At 55.4% G+C, this 19,659-nt stretch overlaps 6 protein-coding genes across 6 annotated transcripts; 2 read left to right on the forward strand and 4 right to left on the reverse strand.

Moving 5' to 3' along the window:
* Positions 1-464: 464 nt before the first annotated feature.
* BU26DRAFT_569469 (uncharacterized protein) lies at positions 465-1,288 on the reverse strand (the record flags this gene model as incomplete). Its single annotated transcript, XM_033833894.1, has 2 exons — positions 465-722; positions 893-1,288. The coding sequence occupies 2 exons, from the start codon at positions 1,286-1,288 to the stop codon at positions 465-467; spliced, it is 654 nt and encodes a 217-aa protein (XP_033679497.1).
* Positions 1,289-1,654: 366 nt separating this feature from the next.
* Positions 1,655-2,386, reverse strand: BU26DRAFT_569470 (uncharacterized protein; the record flags this gene model as incomplete). The annotated part of the gene is made up of 3 exons (XM_033833895.1): positions 1,655-1,804; positions 1,861-2,254; positions 2,301-2,386. 3 exons carry the CDS (start codon positions 2,384-2,386, stop codon positions 1,655-1,657), a joined length of 630 nt encoding a protein of 209 aa, XP_033679498.1.
* Positions 2,387-2,704: 318 nt separating this feature from the next.
* Positions 2,705-3,610, reverse strand: BU26DRAFT_400993 (uncharacterized protein; the record flags this gene model as incomplete). Its single annotated transcript, XM_033822803.1, has 1 exon — positions 2,705-3,610. A coding segment is annotated over one exon (906 nt), but the record flags the coding sequence as incomplete, so codon positions are not given.
* Positions 3,611-4,407: 797 nt separating this feature from the next.
* On the forward strand, positions 4,408-4,984 carry BU26DRAFT_569472 (uncharacterized protein; the record flags this gene model as incomplete). The annotated part of the gene is made up of 2 exons (XM_033833896.1): positions 4,408-4,710; positions 4,760-4,984. 2 exons carry the CDS (start codon positions 4,408-4,410, stop codon positions 4,982-4,984), a joined length of 528 nt encoding a protein of 175 aa, XP_033679500.1.
* A 401-nt stretch (positions 4,985-5,385) lies between these two features.
* BU26DRAFT_103589 (uncharacterized protein) lies at positions 5,386-6,407 on the reverse strand. The gene is made up of 2 exons (XM_033819307.1): positions 6,277-6,407; positions 5,386-6,223 (listed from the first exon to the last, which is right to left on the reverse strand). Exon 2 carries the CDS (start codon positions 6,197-6,199, stop codon positions 5,627-5,629), a length of 573 nt encoding a protein of 190 aa, XP_033679501.1. The 5' UTR covers positions 6,200-6,223; positions 6,277-6,407; the 3' UTR covers positions 5,386-5,626.
* A 6,073-nt stretch (positions 6,408-12,480) lies between these two features.
* Positions 12,481-13,853, forward strand: BU26DRAFT_509377 (negative regulator of sexual conjugation and meiosis; the record flags this gene model as incomplete). The annotated part of the gene is made up of 2 exons (XM_033827143.1): positions 12,481-13,069; positions 13,120-13,853. The coding sequence occupies 2 exons, from the start codon at positions 12,481-12,483 to the stop codon at positions 13,851-13,853; spliced, it is 1,323 nt and encodes a 440-aa protein (XP_033679502.1).
* Between the last annotated feature and the right edge of the window lie 5,806 nt (positions 13,854-19,659).

Below are 19,659 nucleotides of genomic sequence, written 5' to 3' on the forward strand. Positions count from 1 at the left end.
TCTTAGCGTAGGGTCAATGAGCGCGCTCTGGAAGAGCTTGTAATAAGGTCTGAGCTCTTCTGCGTTCGTAGGGGAGTTCGACATTGGGGCAAAGAGTTTCGTTTGAGGTCGTGACGTCGTGACAATGTTGCGGTGTACGGTGTGTTATACGAATATATATACAAAGCTCTAGGGCCGTAAGCGGGGCGCTAGAAGGTGAATTTTATAAACCGGTGCCATAGAAACGCGATTGCACGTGGGGACGGTGAATGGTGGTGCTGGTCATTCACAGTCGGCAAGTTGCGCGGCATGACGGGATTGACATACCCACGCCTGGGGCGCTTCAGCATACGTTGCGAAGTCGGAATGGCTTACGATACCATGGGTAGAGATGTTCCCAATACACGCTACTATCGAAAGTGATGGTATTGAGTGATATACAAAAGTAAAGGGTGCGGATATCGAACTACGAATTACCCGATCACTCACCTCCCCAGGAAAGAGCGGTCGAACTTCTCTCTCAGCCGCTCACCGTACCAGTAGAACAGAAAAGGCACTGGAGCCAATGCCAACGCAATCAATGTAAGCAATGAAAACGCCCATCCCACATCGAATCTGCTGTACAGCTTATTCGAGAAGAGCGGAACTAGTCCGCCGACAAGCGATCGTAGCACGCATGTAGCCGCCATTTCGGAGGCCGAATGCGTGGTGTATGCGGCGGCGATGTAGGTGCCGCAGAACAACTGAATTGATTGCGCTCAGTCCGGGCGTATCGAACTAGCAAGATCAAGGTGATGAAAACTTACGATTGCCGACATAGCCCCAGCACCAAATATCGCCGTCCGACCATGGACCATATCCAATGCAACGCGTTTTGCGCCGTCCAAGCATACATATACAACCCTACACTCACTAGCGGCCAAAAGAAGATCATAGGAATCAGTCTATTCTCCGGTTTCGCCTGCCGATTCTTGGCCCTTCTCTTCACGATAGCATCGCTGATACCACCTCCCAAAATCATACCGAGGAGATTGCCGACTGCGGTTCCGAGATAGGCGAGCCCAATGTTCTTCGGTTCCCAGGCATAAATGCAAAGGAATGTTTGCGGGAAGGTTGTGTACAGGATGTACATGAAGCCGTAGCCTACGGCGGTTAGAAAGGAAATGACCGAGATGTTCGGCGAGAGGAGCATCTTGAGCGGGAGGACCATGGCCGTGAGGAGGCGCTGCGTCGATGGCTTCCCCAAATCCGCGTCCAGCCTCGGTCGCAGTTTCTGATTTCCTGTCTCTTCCCGCAACCGCCTTGCCATTTTCCTCAATAGCATCGGCTCGTACGTCTCCGGCAGCCTAAGCAATCCTGCAACAGTACGCCCAGCCCTCAGAATCGCAGTCAGCCAGAAGATCCACCTTTACTCTAACGCCTCATTAACACGACTCCCTACTACCGGGCTCACCGTGGGCCCCAGATTATACGCCATTCCAATAATCGCAATGACTGCACCTCTCCTGTCCTCCCGCACCATGTCCGCCACGCTCGACGGCGCAAATACGCTTGAGCCGCCGCAGCCAGCGAGGAAGCGCACGGCGGCAAGGCTGCTGAGGCTTTGGGTGACGGCGCACAGGCAGGTGGAGACTACGAAAATGACGTTGCAGATGTGGTAGAGCGGAACGCGGCGTTAGAGTTCGGAAAGGGGGCTGATGAGGAGGGCGCCGGCGGCGTAACCGGGGTGGTGGAGGGGACGAAGGCGGAGAGGTGTTGGTCTCTGGCTCCAAAGTCTAACATGAGGTCGGGGATCGCGGGTGCGAATACGAGGGATGCGAAAGGGCTTTGAGGGTAACATTAGCTGTGTTCATATGTATTTGAAAGCCTGAAAAGACTTACGATACTATGCACATCAAGAAAATGATAGCAATGTTGAGTATCTTCTTCCAAGTTGGCCCGTTCAGGGGGGTTGTGCGGATCGCGCTCGTCATCCCAGCATACAAGATTCGGGTTTCTCTTCTCCAAAACGCCGCCAAAAGGGCTGCCTGCCTCCCGCACCGAGGTAACGAAAGGTTTCAGACCGAAGGCATCGACCTCCTCGCCATCGGAGACACTCCATACGGCACTCTCGTATAAGTGCAGGTCATCCTTATGAATGGCGGTATTCTCGCTATCGGCACTGTTGACGGAACATGGAGTATCAGGATGTCTAAAGAAGTTCCCCAGGAGCGCATGCTGAAGAAATGGATTCTCCATAGTGGTCAGACGTTTGGAATAGCCGATTGACTCGGTACTACTCATGTCAGTGGGGAATCTATGGATTAAAGATACGTACGTACCAGTCGTTTAGAAGGACCACGTGAAGTTCGTTCCGTCGGCATAGCGGTACCATGCCGCAAGACCCTAACTCCTCATTCATAGACATGGAGAGTGTATGGTATGGCTGAATCATGTGCAGTGAATGGGGGGAAGCGGCCAGCATCCGCGACGGATGTCACATAACTGTGTCTGTTTGTATGCCGCCATCGGCAGCGCTTTTTCAAGAGGCATCCGCGTTCCGGAGTACAAACGCTAGACAGTATCAAACCCCGAACGACGCGAAAGGAGACTTGTATTGCAAGGGTATCAGCGTTTGTGCTGTATAAGATCATGCGTAGTGACGCGTGAGACTCCCTGCTTTGTCGAATTACTCAGAACCCGACTTTTGCTTCCCTACCTTATCGTCCGTGGACCCACCGGAAGGCCTGTAAATCTCGACAGGATATTTCTCCAAGCTCTCGTACCACTGTATTACGCTCCCAATCAAGAAGGCCCAACTACCCCAGAAAGTGCTTAGACTCGCCTGATACTGCGCCCAGCTCTTTGTATTGTAGCCAAAAGCGGGACACAGCGTGAAGCCTACCCCGCCTACCAGATTCCAAGCGCCTATCCACCACCCTAGCGTTCTTGGAGCAGGCTTCCACCATCGCGACTGAGTCTCCAACATGAAGAGCGTCCCAGAGATGATGAAGCCGGAGCCGCCCACAACCTGAGGGGTCCAGAAAAGAACAATGGTGACAGTATCTGACATGTGGTCATATATCCCGGGCAGAGCGGTAAAGCCAGAAATCCAGAAGATGGTCGCTCCAATCAACTGGGCAAAGGACGCTAGAAAGCCGAGCTCGCGGATGTAGTGGGTACGGAGCTCTTCCTTCGAAGGAAACCAGATCCATGATTTCCCGCTCGGCTTCAGCGTGGATTTCGGACGCGGTGTGGTGCCAATGTTGCGACTCTTGCCGACGAAACTGCGCTTGATGATGTGGTGGTGGGTACAGGCGGACTTGGATGGGCGCAAGCGGACGCTTTCAGATGCCTTCTCGCTGTCATGGGATAATGCCCGCTCGAGCGCCCAGCCAAAGCAGCCGGTCCTGTTCTCGTTGACGGCCTCCGCCATTAACAGGAAGGATCCAACCTCGAAGATTGTCGCGCCAATGAAAGCAGTGATTCCCCCGCCATAGAGGATCTCATTCTTGAACTCGGTCTTCGGCCGTACCAGAGGCAGCCAGACGAAGAAGGCGTTTATAACCCATATTACACTCCCAAGTGTGAATATTGTAGCCACGTCGTATGATATGTCCCACACCGGGTACACGGTGAGCATACGCCATATCCCCCAAGCCGTCTTCCGCAGCGTGTTCGTGGGACTAGGAGCGAGATGTTTCGATTCGGGAGGTATTCGGTCTGGATTAATGGCTATGGCATGCCTGCCTTTGCGATTATTGCGCGAGCTCCATTTGTACGAGTATGCCGGGGGCAAGGACTCCGGAGCGTCTTTCGGCGGAGGATCGCGCGGGGCGGCGCCATTTGACGCTGCGGCGGCAGGTTCGTCAAGTTTCGCAGGAGTAGGGGAGGGGATGAAGTGCGCAGAGGTCGGATTGATGTAGGGCAACGCAGCCCTAATGCGATGATAGTTCGGATGGGCTTTTGTGGGACCGAAATCTTGGCTGGTTGTCATTGCGGGTGCCGAGAGATGCCAATGCGAGAATCATCAGCGGGAATGCTGCTCTAGCCATGTATATTCTAAGACCGGTAAACGCGTCATGGCCAATTGGGGGCATCAAGAAAAACCTCTTTTCTTCCCTGGAAATTTGGAGCTGATGACGACTATCCCGGTAGCCGGCACCCTTGCGACTTAGTAAGCGCTGCCCTGACGATCCCAGATGACCACGCGTGCCCCTGAAACGCGACATGCCGACCCGCATTCGATTTGCTCGCTCTCAACCTGGGACTCATGCGAGTGCCCTATTATACGACTGGACGAAGCGAAGCGCAGCAGTCGTTCTCACCATCCTCCGGAGCAGTAGACGATCCTAAGGATACCACTACTCGCTCGTCCTTGGCTCGCTCCTTGCACTGTATCTTAGCTACCGCCAAACGCCCTTCCGCCGCCAGCAGTGGAAGCCAACCATGGAGGATATGTTCGAGCGCTTCACCGAACAAGCCGACGTTCTTCACGAATTCGCCCGTGTTATTGCTATAGTCGTACCTGTCGCCGACGCGGCCCTATGCGACGTCCTCCAGGAAGTCGCCGAGGCCCTAATTCGAGTCGGCTCAGTTATGCGAAAAGCTGCCGGACAGGGAAACGGGGACTCAGCCATTCTCTACAGAGGGCTGATGGAAGGCAGGTGCAGGAGAGCCCGGCACTCTGGCTGGTACGCGTCCAAGTCCTCGCTGCCCCAATACGTGTTCAGGCTCATGAAGTCAGATCCGGTATGTCACACTTGTTAGCCAGCATCTGCGCCATACTCACCATACCTAGAGCGACGGCAGTGCCGAGTGGCAACCATCGGCGAAAGCCACACCAGCCATCGGCTTCCTCGACCTCCCAAAAGAGCTTCGGGATGTCATATATCGTGAAATATGCGGACAGCGCCCTCATGAGAGCCATCAGTGGAAGCTTACAGGACCGGATGCGCTTTCACAAGATTCGTGCCTCGATTTCGCCGCGCTACTCTCCAGACAAGCGGACGCAAAACCCTCGTAGACCCACAACTACTCTATCATGCAAACCTGCCGGCAGGTCCACGCTGAGTTCGCTGAAATTCTGTACTCTGATCCGATCGAAATAAGTGCTCCAAGCGGTATAAACATCCTTTCCGTCTCCGTAACGTACGCAAGCCTGCTGCGGTCGGTGCTGGTCCTCCTGCCATGGAAAAGTCTCGATACAATGGAATCCGAGCGATCGCAACTCTCACCGATGAAATTTTGGACCGAAGCCGTGCAGATCGCCAACGGAGTCTCGAAGATATTCCCGAGCTTAAAGACTCTACGTTTTGGCTGGCGCATACCCGTGCCCGTGATACTGGACCCCGAAGTCCGTCAAGACTGGGCGCTATTCGACGGGAGGCTCGAAGGCAGTCGAGAATGGCACGTCAAAGAGATTGAACAGACCCTTCGTCGGGTACATCGAGAAATCGGGTGCTCGCCCACTGTGCCTCATCAGTTCGAACTGGTTCAATTGGATATCGAAGGCAAGAATGTAGTTACGCCTTTCACCGAAGCTGCTCGAAACCTGCGCCGTAAGCCGCCAGTGAAGAGGTAGAACGCAGAATGGATGGTGTCAGTATCGATATCTTTACCCTAGCTGGTATCTACTACCGCCGGCCCAACCGACATCTAGTCGGCTTCAAAAGTATTGGCCAAGGCAGAATTTTGGCACCATGAAGGCCCTCAGGTTGGCATGGAAGAGTAAGGCTGGAGACTTCAAGAGAATTTCTCGACCTCTGGGGGAATCATTTTGGATCGGCAGCAAGCGCTTGTAAGCAACCCATTCAAGGATTCTCTGGAAGATGGTCGAGTTATAGTCTGGGTAGTCAAGGCGTTGAGGCCGTAGAGGGACGAGGACGAAGTCAGATCTGAGGAAATGAAGAAGACTCCCTGTTCGTGTGGAGACTTCTGTGAGCAACAGCACCGGCAACAGCACGCAACGCGTCACTACACCGTGGACGCCCAAAGGAAGACGCAAGCGTTGCGCATGACTACCGAGAGCTGCCATCCTAACAGAGTCTTCCGGATCATTGCGAAGCGACTGGTAGATGCTCGCTTTCTTCGCGATGTCGTAAACGCCCGTTGGCTCGAATGCATCAACTTGCACACTACTGTTAGCCACCCCTCTCTCCGTCGTCAAAATAGCATCACAGATAGCACAGCGCGTGTGCACATGCAGCACTACCCACCAACATATGTGTATACCGCCCATCCATCCATTTGCAGCAGCTTACCGCTGCGACTCATTAGTTGACAGTGTAGAGCCTAGACGCCCGGTCGCTCACAAACCTTACAGATATGGCCGAACCGCTTTCTATTTCCAGACGTTTCAAACTGGGTACCCTCGCCGCATGAGCGACGACGCAACCAGGAACCCACCGCGGCGGGAGGGCAGCATGCACTGTACATACTGCACAATCAGCAAAACCGCTGAGAACTATTCACGGTACTCGTTCCCAAGCTCATCTTCCAGGCCGTTCGGAGGTTGCTCGTTCGTGAAACGACCGTGGCGCTCTCTTTGCTCAGCGGTCTGCAGCTGCGGCCCCCGGTCTCGGGAGTCAGGCAAGCAGGCAGGATGCCAACGGCTTCAAAGCCTGACGGATGTCAAGAGGAATGGGCGTTACGCGTTGGTGGAGGCTCGCGCGCCTACGTCCGTCCTTCCTTCCGCAACAGCCTTCCTTTCTTCGCTGTTGTAAGCTGGAATGCTCGCCCACAAAGGTTTCTCATTTTCGTCATCGTCAGCTGAACTGGACCGCACTCCACAAACTTTGACTGCGCCGCGGGCACTCCGTTTCACGATCCGTCGTGTTGAGATGTGGAGGCCTTGCTCGTGGCACCGCCACAGCGGCTAGTTGCAGATGACCACCAACTCCTCCGTGGCTATGTCTGCACGCAACACACCCGCCGGCTTAACAGGAAGGTGCCGTATCAGCGTAGGAGCCTTGAGCATCGGCCGGTCAGTGTAGGCTGTAGCATTGACTCTGCAGTCTCGTCAAAATTTCCCGATGTCGAAGCCTGTGGTTGTGTTCGAGGAAGCACGTAAACCGTAATGCTGACACGGAGTTTCGCTGTCCGAACCACGAACCAACGCATATTGCCGCCCGGGGCTTGCATACACAGGTACGGATGTATACCGCGTCACACCGTCTTACTTGCGGTCATAATAGATTGTGGGATGTGGCCTTGCAGATTGTGGATTTACACGAAGGATTTTGGCTGCAGTTTGTCGTGACAATCGGTGTTGATATGTTTCGGCAAGTACCTACTCTTGCGATGTTCGGGCACAGATAGCAGTAGGAGTAGTTGGCATGACTGCAAATCGTCACCTCGCGGAGCATTGACAGTTGAGAACTGGAACCTGGGGAGACGTCGTACGGTCTCCGAAGCACGAAGTTCCTCATCATCCCATGTGTGCAGAGCAGGTTCATCTGGTCGCCCATTGCCTCCACGCCCCAAGGGTGCATTTCGCATTCGAGAGCGATCAACGCCCGGACGCGTACCCCAAGCCAACCGAGAGAGCGATATCAGACTCCGTGCGGTTGCAGATGCTGTGTCACTTCGAAGAATGGAGTCAATCGATAACCTCGACCAGGTTCGGACTTTGTCTGCATCTCAGCTGAAGAGTTCTCAACCACCACAGGGGGTCGTTCGGTAAGTAATCCGCACGAATGCATTCGCGGCGATATCTGAGCTCGTTACGAGAGGCTGTTCAGATTCTTGGTACCGGTCAGAGCGGGCCGGGAATGATCCGCTGGTTCATGTGGTCCAATCTCACAGTTGAGCTATCGATAGTACATGGAACGGCGCTGTCCGCTTATGCACATGTGGAGTGATGAGCAAAGGCTCAATCCGCATCATGAGGAAGGCCGTCCATCTTGCATGACGCGTTGGACAGCGCAGCAAAGCCGTGCGAGAACCAAGTGTTGTTGGTGTTGGCGGATCGAAGGAATAAAGATAGAGATTGCGAACCGTGGTGCACCACCGGAAGCGAGCGGCTGGTAAAACATCTTGATTGCTGAAGATAGTCTACCACTCCTCGTGATAGTCGGCCGTTCAGATGATGTGCGGTCTAGCGTCTGATATTGGTGAGTGGGATATGACGAGCGCGTACGAGCCGGGGTATCCCGCCGATCTGGAGCAGTCGGTTGTCTTACCAGAGGATGCCGTAGATCTTTGGTGAGAGTCGTCTCAAGGCAGTGTGTGCCGGAAAAGCGGCCTGAAGGGCTGATAGATATTCCTCCGAGCGTTAGTGGTGGTAAGCTGTGTCAGGTCATTGGGCTGTGGACGTTTTGTGACGATGGTACTGCGCGAGTAGTGCCGGGATTGTCGCTGGCGATGATGTTTGCGCGCGGATCTGGCAGACAGTAGTGGGTTGCTTCCTTCTTCCACATTAAAGATCTGAGGTCAGAGTAGATGAAACGCAGGGCTCTCTTGCATCATCCGTCAATCATCATCATGGCCGTTCTCCACAAAATCACAATCGCTGCGCTTCTGCCGGGCGTCAGCACCCTCTGTCTAGCGCTGGGCACAGCTCAGCACAGCACAGCTGCACGAGAGAGATGGTCCTTTTTTTCCGTTGACCGTGGTTGGACGTTGGCGTCCATCCCAATTCCATTGTTTGATCACCGCGGAATTAATTATGGTAATGCCGGGGCATCCCATCGCAGAAACTCCCACGATGGTGGATCCATGTCGACAGCGCATCCAAAGCATGAAAAGATCCAGAATAGAATGTTTCCGGAAGTCGGACCTTCCATAGCAACGAAACGTCCATGCCTGGAGATCATGTCTTGGTATGGTCGGGCAGTGAGCGAGCGGTGTGACCCTCGACTGGCCTGTTCCCGGCATTAGGCCAATGAGCGAGCAGGCGTTGAAGCGCACGACTCTGAGCGGCTGTGGAGCGGTTAACAAGGCTTTTCGTGGGACTTGTCGGCAGTTTAGCCACCCAATGCTGTCTCGCATCAAGGCTGAAGGAGGCAAGGGAGAGCCACAGAGGGTGGCAGGCTGTGGTGGGCTCAACATCAAGATGCCGCTCAACAACGCAACACCGAGGAGGCTGGTGTGGTGTCATACGCCCGTCACCTGCCAGCTAGAGGCTTGATGTGCGAGTCTGGAATCCCTTGACCGGCGCCGTGTGGGCCTTTGAGGCCCTGCGGGAAGATCGTCGTCGCAGCACGGCGTCACTGTGGGCCATCAGGTTGCTTGCTACATTCCTGCCCCCTCGCGCCAGCCACGTTGCGCATTCGTTTGGTCATCGGAATGGCGGCGGAAGCATCTCTGGTGCTCATTGGCGATGCTACTCGTTCGCGTGCTATCATAGCGTACTTTTAGGGTTCGTGGACATGCAGAAGGTCGAGCTCGCCGTCGAATGCGATGGAGGGGCAGGGGTAGGGCTTTTGATTCGTACCTAGGTATCGATAAGGCCCGTCTCCTCCATCCCACCTGGGCCGTTGCTCGATCATCGCGGAGGCCTTCACGCTAACCCCAAACGCGCCTAGGATTATGCTTGCCTGAGGACTCAAGCGGCGGTGAATAACGACAGGAGCTCACCACTCAACGCTGAGATGATTGAATTTTACTCTGGCCGTCTCCAAAGTCCGTCTGCAACAGAGATGCAAGTCTCTGCATTAGACGCGCGATTTATCTAACCGTGGTACTAGAAGCGAGCAGAGTTTCTGCGTAAGGTCTTTGGTTGGCAGAGAGAGTTGCAGCTTTGACGAGAATAATTCTATGAAGCTGCATCTCACCGCTGTGCGCTGGGAGTACTCAGGGGCAAAATTTAGAGAAATGAGTACAGGTCCTGAGCCTCCAGGAAAGGAAACTCCGATGAGCAAAAGTTATTGCCAACTGCTGTAGGCGCCCCAAGAGCAATCCATAGCCATGCCCTTGGGCCCGGTCTTCTATTTCGACCGCAGATGAGGACTTGGGTGTGGTATCGTCGGTACGACCAGCGTGACTCAAAGTGCCGGCGACAGCGTAATTTCGCTCCGACTCACAGATCTCCCGCTCGCGTGCGAGCAACAAAGTTCAGCCAGCGGGAAGCGGAGCTTGGCTGGCACCGACTGTATGCACGGATGACGCCGGAACGCTGCGAGAAGAGACAAAGACCTGCGGGTTCTTTTGCGACGGGCTCGTTTACCGTCAGCACCTGCCGCCCCCTGGCCCAAACCCTGGTCCAGACTGTCCACTACGGACAAGCGCGGTTCGTTAATAATCCAACGGGCGTGAATACGAAACCTTGGAACGAGAGGAGGGTGTGCGCCGGTAAAATTCGCGGCGTTGCAGGCGCCCTTGCTCGATCTGGGAGCCATGACATTTCGATCTTCAGATTGGGACGCCCCTTTCCAGCCGTCATCGGTCCTTCAGCACGGCACCGTTCGTTGAGAGTTCGCCGCAATTCGATATTGCGAAACCTGACACGTTTGCAAAAGGGCTGGGACAAGTTCGCTAGCTGAGCCATGGCAAAAGGACGGTGACTGTTCTGGTCACAAGACGGCGCGGGGCTTGAGACAAGCATGTTGGCAAATCCGAGACTCAAGAATAGTGATTGGCAGCAATGCAGAAATAATCTCCGACGCCATTTGCTCGCTCTCGAAAATTCTGGGATGCGTGGCGTGTCACTGGATCCCGCTAAAAACAGGCAAGACTGCTGATGCTCCGCGAAGCCTTCAAGGCGAACGGTTTTGTTAGTCAGCGCGAATCGGTCGGGCGACGGCAAGATTGGCAATATATTGGGCGGGGCCAATCAGCGCAGGGGCTGCGGCAGGGCGACGCTGCGGTCGCACAGTCTTCGACGCGGAGCAGGATCCAATCGGGCGCCGAAAGCCATGTGTCATGGCCAACGCTCTTTGGCGCTCAAACTGTTCGAGACAGCTCGCCCACAAAGCGCGAGGCGGCAGCGGAGGAGTCAAAATTAGAGGGAGGCACGGGACAGACAAAGGACGCTTGGAAGGCGGTCGGCGGCAGTGACTCCACTAACACGAAACCGAAACGTGACCGCGGCTCAAGAGTCAAGCACGCCGGCCGGGTTCAGGCAGACGGAACAAAAGGTCTGATGGCGGCATGACAGTCAGAACAGCAGTGCCGCAGGCGTTGCAAGATCGTCGTCGGGTGGGCTGGTTTCGTCATGGGCTCGGGGCCAGCGAAGGCTATCGAACGCCGGCCGTGCGCGACGACTTTCTTCGACGTCGTAAGCTCTCGCAGGCTTTGCAGGCTCTTTAACCACGCTAGCCGACAGCGGCTTAAGCTTCGCTTTCAGCCTTCTCTTTGGGGCGAGGCGCGGCCTGTTTGCGTGTGTTGGGCCGGTGACAGACGCTCGGCCTGCCGGGGCCTCGTGAGAGTCTTCGAGAAAGAGGCTGGGGAGGCGGCCAACCAGAGCGCGCTGGGCTTGCAACGGGGCTTGGGCGTGCGTCGTGTTGCCTCTCGTTCATGAGATGACTGGCCGTGGGCAAGGTGTCCTTTGCCGGCAGGCCCGCGGAGAGGGCCAGCGCAACGCCACAGCGCTCGGGTCCGCTCGCTCTCGCTGGCCCATGGGCTACTGCACTCAGATGCTTTTGGGGCCTCGAGGCTGCTGCAATGCGCGCATCGAGCCCGCCAGATGCCGCCAGTGTTGCGCTGCGGTGGTGTGTCACCCTGTTTCGTGCCAGGACGCATGCGAGACCGCAGCGGCGGCCGTGCTGACGGGCAGAGCGAGTGATTGGGTGACCAACACAGCCGCCCGGCCAGCAGCGGAGGGATGCAAAGCCCGGGGCTTTGACGAGTGGTTTGACGGCATGAATCAGGGCGCGGGCTCGGTAGCTTTGTTGGACGCAAGCTAGCGCCGACTGGGTAAAGGCGCCAATCCCTCACTTTCGCCTCCCTGCTCGAGGTGGGCACGCCAGGGTGGTTGCATAAGTGGGACCAGCGGTTTTAGCGGCACCCACAGCGTGGCCATCTTCGCTGATGGACCGCGGGTGGCCTGTCCTGCCCTCACCCTGCCTCCCGTCTTCGTCATAGCGCCGCTCCTAGGCTCATCCTTCCCTATATTTACAGAAACCGGGGCTTCCAGTAGCCAATAACTAGCAGGGGCCGCCCGCGAGCATTCACTCTTTATCACTGGTGCCCAGCCGTGCTCATACAACATACATCATATACCGCCTCACACTTCACCTCATATCTGCCTCCCACCCTACAACCACCTCCGCCTTCCCACACTCCTTCACCACTGTTACCAGCCTTCGCTCTCTACCTCCTCCAGCCTCGCCATCCTTTGTCTCTCCGCTTCGACCAACCACACCTCAGCCTGACGCCACCGGATCTGGTCTTAATGTCCCTGGGATCTCTGTTTGTTTAATACGTTGCTGTCTCTTTCCTTAAGAACTTCCGTTCACGGGAATCCATATTGGACGCATCGACCCATCAAGGCCAGTTGTCTTCCCCAGGAGTACTTAATCGCAGTCCTTGAGGCCTTCAGTGGACCTGCAAGGACATCCCCCTACCTTCTTCGACCACAGCATGTTGCCGACGCCGCCAGCATCACCAACCCTCAATGGATTCTGCGCGCCGGAAGACCGTCTAGGCCAAGTCCTTGCCGGAAGACTGCAATTGACCGGTATCCTCGGAGTAGGGGCCTATGGAGTTGTCTACACAGCCGTGGACATCCAGACAAACACGCCCTATGCCGTTAAGGCCTTGAACAAGCTTGGCTTGGAGCCCCGGCAGCGGAAGTTCCAGCAACGAGAGATCCAGCTTCACCACCAGGCCAGCGCTCACCCCAATGTGGTTTCCTTGGTAAAGATCATGGATGCTCCGGACTGCACCTACGTTGTCATTGAGTACTGCCCCGAGGGCGATCTCTTCTCAAACATCACCGAGCAGGGCAAGTACGTTGGTAATGACGCTCTAGCCAAGAGAGCTTTCCTCCAGATCTTGGACGCCGTGGAGTACTGCCATTCCATTGGGATTTACCACAGGGACCTGAAGCCGGAGAACATCTTGGTAACAGACCAGGGCATGACCTGCAAGCTCGCCGACTTTGGACTCGCAACGAACGACCACATCACGTCCGACTTTGGATGCGGCTCGACTTTCTATATGTCGCCCGGTAAGTTCCACAGCACCTGTGACTATGAGTCACGTGCTAATCATTTTCAGAATGCCAAACATCCGCGCCCAAGGCCTACTCTTGCTATGCGTCAGCACCCAATGACGTGTGGAGCCTGGGAGTCATTCTAGTGAACTTGACCTGCGGACGCAACCCTTGGAAGCGCGCCTCTTTTGAGGACAGCACCTTCCGAGCCTACATGAAGGATCCCAAATTTCTCAGGTCCATTCTTCCCATTTCTCCGGAGCTGGATTCCATTCTAAGGCGCATTTTCGAATTCAATCCTGCCAGACGGGTCACGATCGCCGAGCTCCGCGAACTAATCCAGAGGTGCTCCAGGTTCACCGCCACGAAGTCTATAGCCCCTACGCCTCTACCTTCTCCACCGTTTTCTCCAGTGGACTGCTCCCAGGCGGGTGCTTTCAATGGCTGCTACCAGCCTCCTGCTATCCCTTCCGTTGTTCCTCTCCCGGGTCCGATCTACTCTCCGCCGGCTTGGGAACTACCCTACCCTCAACACTCGACTTCCTCAGGAAGCTCCAACTCGGACAACGATTCTGTGTTCTCTTCTTGTTCATCAGTTTCGTCAGCCTCGTCTACGTCGTCCTTCACAAACGTTACTCCTCCACCGACTCAGAAGCTGCCTGCTCGAGCGGTTCACTCAACATACGTTTCTCCTCCACCGGCCAACACATGGTTCCATCCATTCATCCAGGCAGCCAACTTGGTCAAACATGTCTCGTTCCAGCCACCTATGATGGCTGCCCCGGTTCATGTCTACTAAGCTACCAATCACGATGGCCACGCGGACCCTTACACCGGATGCTCTTCTACGATGTGTTCATATTTTCCTTCCAGTCGAAAAGTCATGATCAGATGATATTATTAGCGGTGTTCTGCACGGTGTTGGTGCGAATCTGGATTCTCCGGCGTTCCAAAATAGACTCGGGCATCATGGATCCCTCGAACATTCTTCCATTCACGACGAAAACGCCTTGGATTTAGACCTTTAGGCCAGGATGGTGTCGTACTACCTTTAACTTTGGGAAACCGAAGCCTAGACGGCGAGGTGGTTGTTCTTTCTTTTCATGTGTGGATACCTGTTTTTACGTTCTTGAGCTTCTGTCGCTGCACGATACGACTATTGAAGGGGGAATCTTGAGGCATTTACACGGAGTTTCTTCTAATCTGGACCATGGATACCATAGAGGATCCATCGTCATTACGGTCATTTGTTTTCCTTTCATGATACCAGAGCAGGTTCACACCTTTTGGCTCACACTGTACGGTAGTTGGTCCTGAAAGATGCGGATATATACGTCTTGCCCACGGCAAGTACTTCAACAAAGATACGTTAAGGCGGTGCAACGGTTCGTTTGCATCGCCAAAAGACAGCCACACGCTCTTCAACAGCATTGGTGAATGCTTTGTCCATGGCTCCGCAACCAGCCTTCCCATCCAGCCTCGACAGCCTCCTGCGATCGCTGGAAGGGTCCAACGTCCATCGAAACCTAACGTCTAAAGTCGGTGACACAAAGCTGTGCGCCAATGCAGCATCCCTGCCTGGCGTCCTTTAGCAAAAGCAAGCGTCCAAAAACGGCCTTTCGTCTTGCACAAGTGAAGCAGCCAACCATCTTCGAGGCACCCCCACCCACTTGCAGATGGCTGACTGGCCAGGCCAGGGCGCGCAGGTCCACGCATGCAGCTGCAAAGCACAATGTAAGCGGCGAGCGAATTAGCGGTTCCGTTGGGCCCGAAGTTTGCATTTGCGCATGCGTGCTGAGGGTGTAGCGTGCAGTAGACTGATTCGACAGGCAACGCACATGGGCATGGAAGGGAAGGATTGAGCCGGCACCTGGGGCTCCGCCTTACACCTATACTAGTCTTGACTAGTCTAGACTAATCAGATAGATTGGGGAGAAGTGGACTGGAGATTGATGACGGGATGCACGATCGAGACTCCCATGTGCAGTCGTCGATTTTGCCCATGCCCGCTATTCACTGTTGAGAGGGGCGCGGCCGCCAATATTCCAAGGCGGCCCCGGCGGATACTACGGTGGTCGGTTATGCAGCCTGAAGGAGGACTGGATTGGTTGGGATAGAGCATGTATCCCGTTGCTGCAAGGCAGTCATAATTCCTGAAGGACTGATGCCGTTGGGAGGCATACCATCGTACTATAGGCAGCCATCCGGCCAGTCAGCCGTAGTGACGAGCAAATTCTGTCTTCTCGGTGAGAAGGCTGGGCTTGGATCCCCAATCAACCCTTGTCGGTCTTCAGCTGCTTAATCTAGATACTGCGCGCGCAAAACAGGTAAAGCAGATGCTGCAGACGAGGGGCGTCACCGGAATCGCGATGCACCGTTGCCTGTGTTGCAGAGCGTTTGGAGGCGTCGAATCCTTGGTCATCTGATGAGGAATGATTAGCAAAAGCAAGCGTCTCTCGCGCAGCTCACGAATAGGAGGGAGAGCATGTGCGTATCCCCGTATAACGAGTTAGTGAGGGCGTTCGTTCGCGAGATGGCGTGCGTATGTGGGTATCATGATCTCGGCCTAGCCTGCCACTTTCAACGCTGGTGTGGCAAGCATCACGGCCAGCTCTCACCACAGCAGTAATTCCCTCAAACAGCTGCCTCTCTCCTGTCCGTCGTATCCGACCCAGCAGTTGAGTCCGCTCGCATGCGGCCACTACTAATTTTTCGATTGATTGAACCTTATCGGCGCCTCGGGTACGCGCGAGTGGCAACTTCTGACACCTGAGTTCTGGTCCTGTCCTGGTTTTGTGTCCTCAGAATATATTGCCATGTCTCCGGCTTAGTCCCCATTCGCTGGGTACTATAGCACCCCTAAGCTGACCGCCGAGCAGTGCCTATACGACGAGTATTGTGGTGCGATAGACTGATTGCTGCGTCGCTCAACAACGGCTTCAACCCCACGGAGGATACACACTAAGCCCATGGCTACATTAACCTACCTCCTTCCTGCAGCACAAGAGGCTGAATTCATTGCGACACCCAAGCAGCCATGTGCCGATTCTGCGCCTCTTGTTTCCTCCGAGCGTCGACGCGCAGCATGCACCCTGTCGTCGTCCTTCACAAGCCACACATTTCGCTCCGATCCCGCTTCTGCCTCGCGAGTGCTCGACGACGAGTCTGAATAGGCAATGATCGGAAGCTGCGCATAATGGAACACGCAGACGGGACAGCAGGTCTCGGTAATGATGGCTGAGCTGCTTGAAGCAAGCTCCAGTGGCTGTTTGCTCGTGTCACAATGCGCGCCGCCGGTGCTATCTTCGGGACGGGATCCATGCTTTTCACGAACCTTCCCTTCTCAGCCCTACGAGATCACCTGCCGTGGCCAGCATCCGTAGTCATGCCATTTTGCCTGAGTAGTGGGTGTTTGCTTTTCGACCACCATCACGAGTCACGTTCTGTATCATCACCATCACCTCTTTGTGCCGGCGAAACGCGAATGCTATACCGCGGTTTCCGTTGATGCGGCCCGGGATGGACGCAATTTCAAGATGTCTGTTCAATCAACCTTACCGCAGGACCAGCCTGTGAGACACCGTTTACTCACACCACTAGGCAGCAGATTCGACACACCCCAATGAAGGCGTCACCTCCTCAGACGCGGATTGGACTTGCATTTCCTCAGGCTAAATCTGCCGTCTGCGCAGCTCGACACAGGGCCAACGCGTCCGTACATCAGACCAGTGGAGCCACGACTTTGAGGATGAGAAACGATGGGACTGTGCATGCTCACTCCATCCTCACCTGTGCCAGAAAGTGTTAGAAACTCCATACTCGCGAGCTTCTCCGCACGCCTCACCCTCTTCGGAACCATTCAAACGCCCAGGTAACGCAGAGGTCTCGTCGGCGGTCTCGCAGGGCCGTCTGTGGTCGTACAGTTCGGTAAACATGTCTAAAATCTGGTTTTCTGACACCCTGCGACCTCACACAGCATCGACCGATGGTTGCTCCACGCTCGTACGTATTCCAACCCACATAGCACGACGTGCGCCATCTGTCAACATGTTGCTCCTCTGGGTCACCAGCCGTGCGCCTAGGGTCTCCGGGGCACAATCGTTGACACAGGCTGCACTACGGCGTCCCGAGACTGGACACCCGCAGATCGAGGTTGACTTTGCACCCTCATGTGTCACCACTGTTCGCTTTTCTCCTCTCTTACCCTTGCAGTCCACGAGGGGATGTGCTGTGCTAATCCCGCGCTCTTGCTCCGGCGGCTACCCGTCATTGTGCGACCGGCCCGAGAAGCAATCGGCTGGCTCTGGATGTACGGCTCTCGGGCCCAAGTCTTAGTGCTCGGAAAGCTACCATGTGGATTCACCTATAGATGCTTGTACGAGTAAGCAAGCACAAGGTTGACAGCTAGGCATAGCCGTGTCTCAAGGTAAGGGATAGGCGACTCTCGTTATTTGCGCTTGCAGTCTGGCCTTTGTACTCTGTACCCGCCTGATTACCAGTTGACAGGTAAGACCGAAGCCGGTGTGCCGAGCGGTGTTCCTCAAGGGCTGTTGGACAAAGGTTACCCTGTCTTTCGTTTCCCAAGGCCTTGAGCAGTAAAAGCATGAGCATGTACCCGCGGTTGCCTACGCAAAGATGCAGAATCTCGATGACGGGCGATTGGGCATACTATCGAACGCTCTTTCCTCATGAGGCCGCGATGCTGAGTAGCATACGTTCTTGGCCACACCATCCTTCGCTCATCCCTTCCTTCACCTCCTTACACAGCATTTTCTCAGATCTCAGCGCTACGCTTGTCAGACCTCCCTTCCACATCATTCTCGCCACCAGACGGCAGCCCATCCCGCAACAGTGCCCGACAACGAAACGACGCAGCTCCGGCCTAGCTCCGCGGGCCGACAGTGGGCCACCACGAAAAACATCGCCGCCAGAGACGTAGTGCCGCTTAGCCACGGCGCCTACGAGACGAGACGAGGCAATTCCCGGGTACCGCGAAACTTGGTGCTCTTCTCCACGTCGGCTTTCAGGTAGTCCCGCAACGCCCGGATCCAGGGGAAAGAGAAGGTGCTGTTGGCTGGGAAGCCCTGGACAGCAGCAAGGTGAGCTGGCGAGCTGCATCGCCTTTTCGCTCTGGTACCGACCTCGCAGGATGCGGTATGCACGTCATCCAAACATGCAGCAGAGAGAGCAACGTTTTGGTGTCTTCTTTTTGGAGTTGTGGGTGAGGCATGACTCAGTTTTCGTGCCTTCAAACCACCCTCCGATGCAAACTACTTGCTCCCGATGCTATCCCTGGAGAGCTCTAGTAAGTGTTAATTTAGTAAGCACCCGTCGACGGAGCTACCGACCGAGCTTCGACTTCCCACGACGGACCCGCATAGGTTGGCCAGCGGCGTGTCTGTCGTGTACTACGGCGGCACTCATCCTACCCGGTCTCAGCCTCCAGACTGGTTGGGGCGACGAGCGTCACCTTGAGCTTCCCGATGTTCCCACCTACGTTGAAAGCCGCCTACCCCGCTGTATGCAACCATTCTCGTCGAGTCCTCGTTGCACCGCACGGAGCAAGCATCGGAGAATTTGAAACCAATCAACCACGTCTGCAACTCACGCACCCACCTGCTTTCCCTGCTCCTCCAGCTATACTTCCCCGCATTGTTCTTGCATGCCACGAGATCTTCTTTCAGAAACCCAGGCCCCGTGGAGGATGGGTGCGGAAAGGCCTCCAAAGCCACCAACCTATCACAGATCGAATCCATGGATTGTCACAAGTTGACTGTAGCTACCGTCGTCATGGATCGCGATGGCATACCATTACACCTTGATTAACCCTCGGAGCTCGCGTCAGAGTGATCTCTGAACGCATACCTTCCACCTAGAGCCTCCTACCCGCACAAGCACGCAAGGGTATCTAAATCCCCGATGCTTCTAGCCGTCCAGACTCCACCCTCGATACCGAGTCCTGTAGAACCTCAATCATAAATTTTCGCCACTGCTCACCGCTTCCTCCTTGAACACCCGGAACCCCTGGGACATTGACCACTGAGTCTGGAAGCAGCATTCCGTTACGCAGCTAGACTGTAGACCGTCACTTTCACGATCTGGTTACACTATGGGTTGTGTTCATTCCACTCCCTTACCTTCATCCCTACGAGCGGCTTTTCGCTCCTATACTCGTGCAAGGGAAGATTCAGTGGACTCGCGCTACCTGGGGAGACCGGCATATGCGTGTATGCGACCTGTTCTCTAGACATGCGCGGCTTCCTCCTGATCCCGAGTGCCGCGGCGTGGTCTGTCTGCTTCCTTCTTGTCCTGGGCTAGAAGCTCGCGAACTCTATGGAAAGCCTGTCCTGCAGTCTCCGCTCCTCGTCCCGCTCCTTGCCCTCTCTTCCTCCGCAGCTCTTCCGAGGCTAACTTGATCAGGCCCAGAAGCCATCTACTCCCTTCGTGCAATCCTCGCTCTCGCCTCATCCAACGCACCAGCGACCTTCGCGTCTAGCCTGGCACCCTTAGCCCTGCTCTCTGCCGTCGCTACGACGTCTTCTACCCTCTCCCCTTCGCGGCGTGGCACTTTGGTGTCTTCTAGAGTAGGTAGGCAGGTAGGTAGC

This window comes from Trematosphaeria pertusa, assembly GCF_010094035.1.
Source record: "Trematosphaeria pertusa strain CBS 122368 unplaced genomic scaffold BU26scaffold_15, whole genome shotgun sequence".
Taxonomy (NCBI): Eukaryota; Fungi; Ascomycota; class Dothideomycetes; order Pleosporales; family Trematosphaeriaceae; genus Trematosphaeria; species Trematosphaeria pertusa.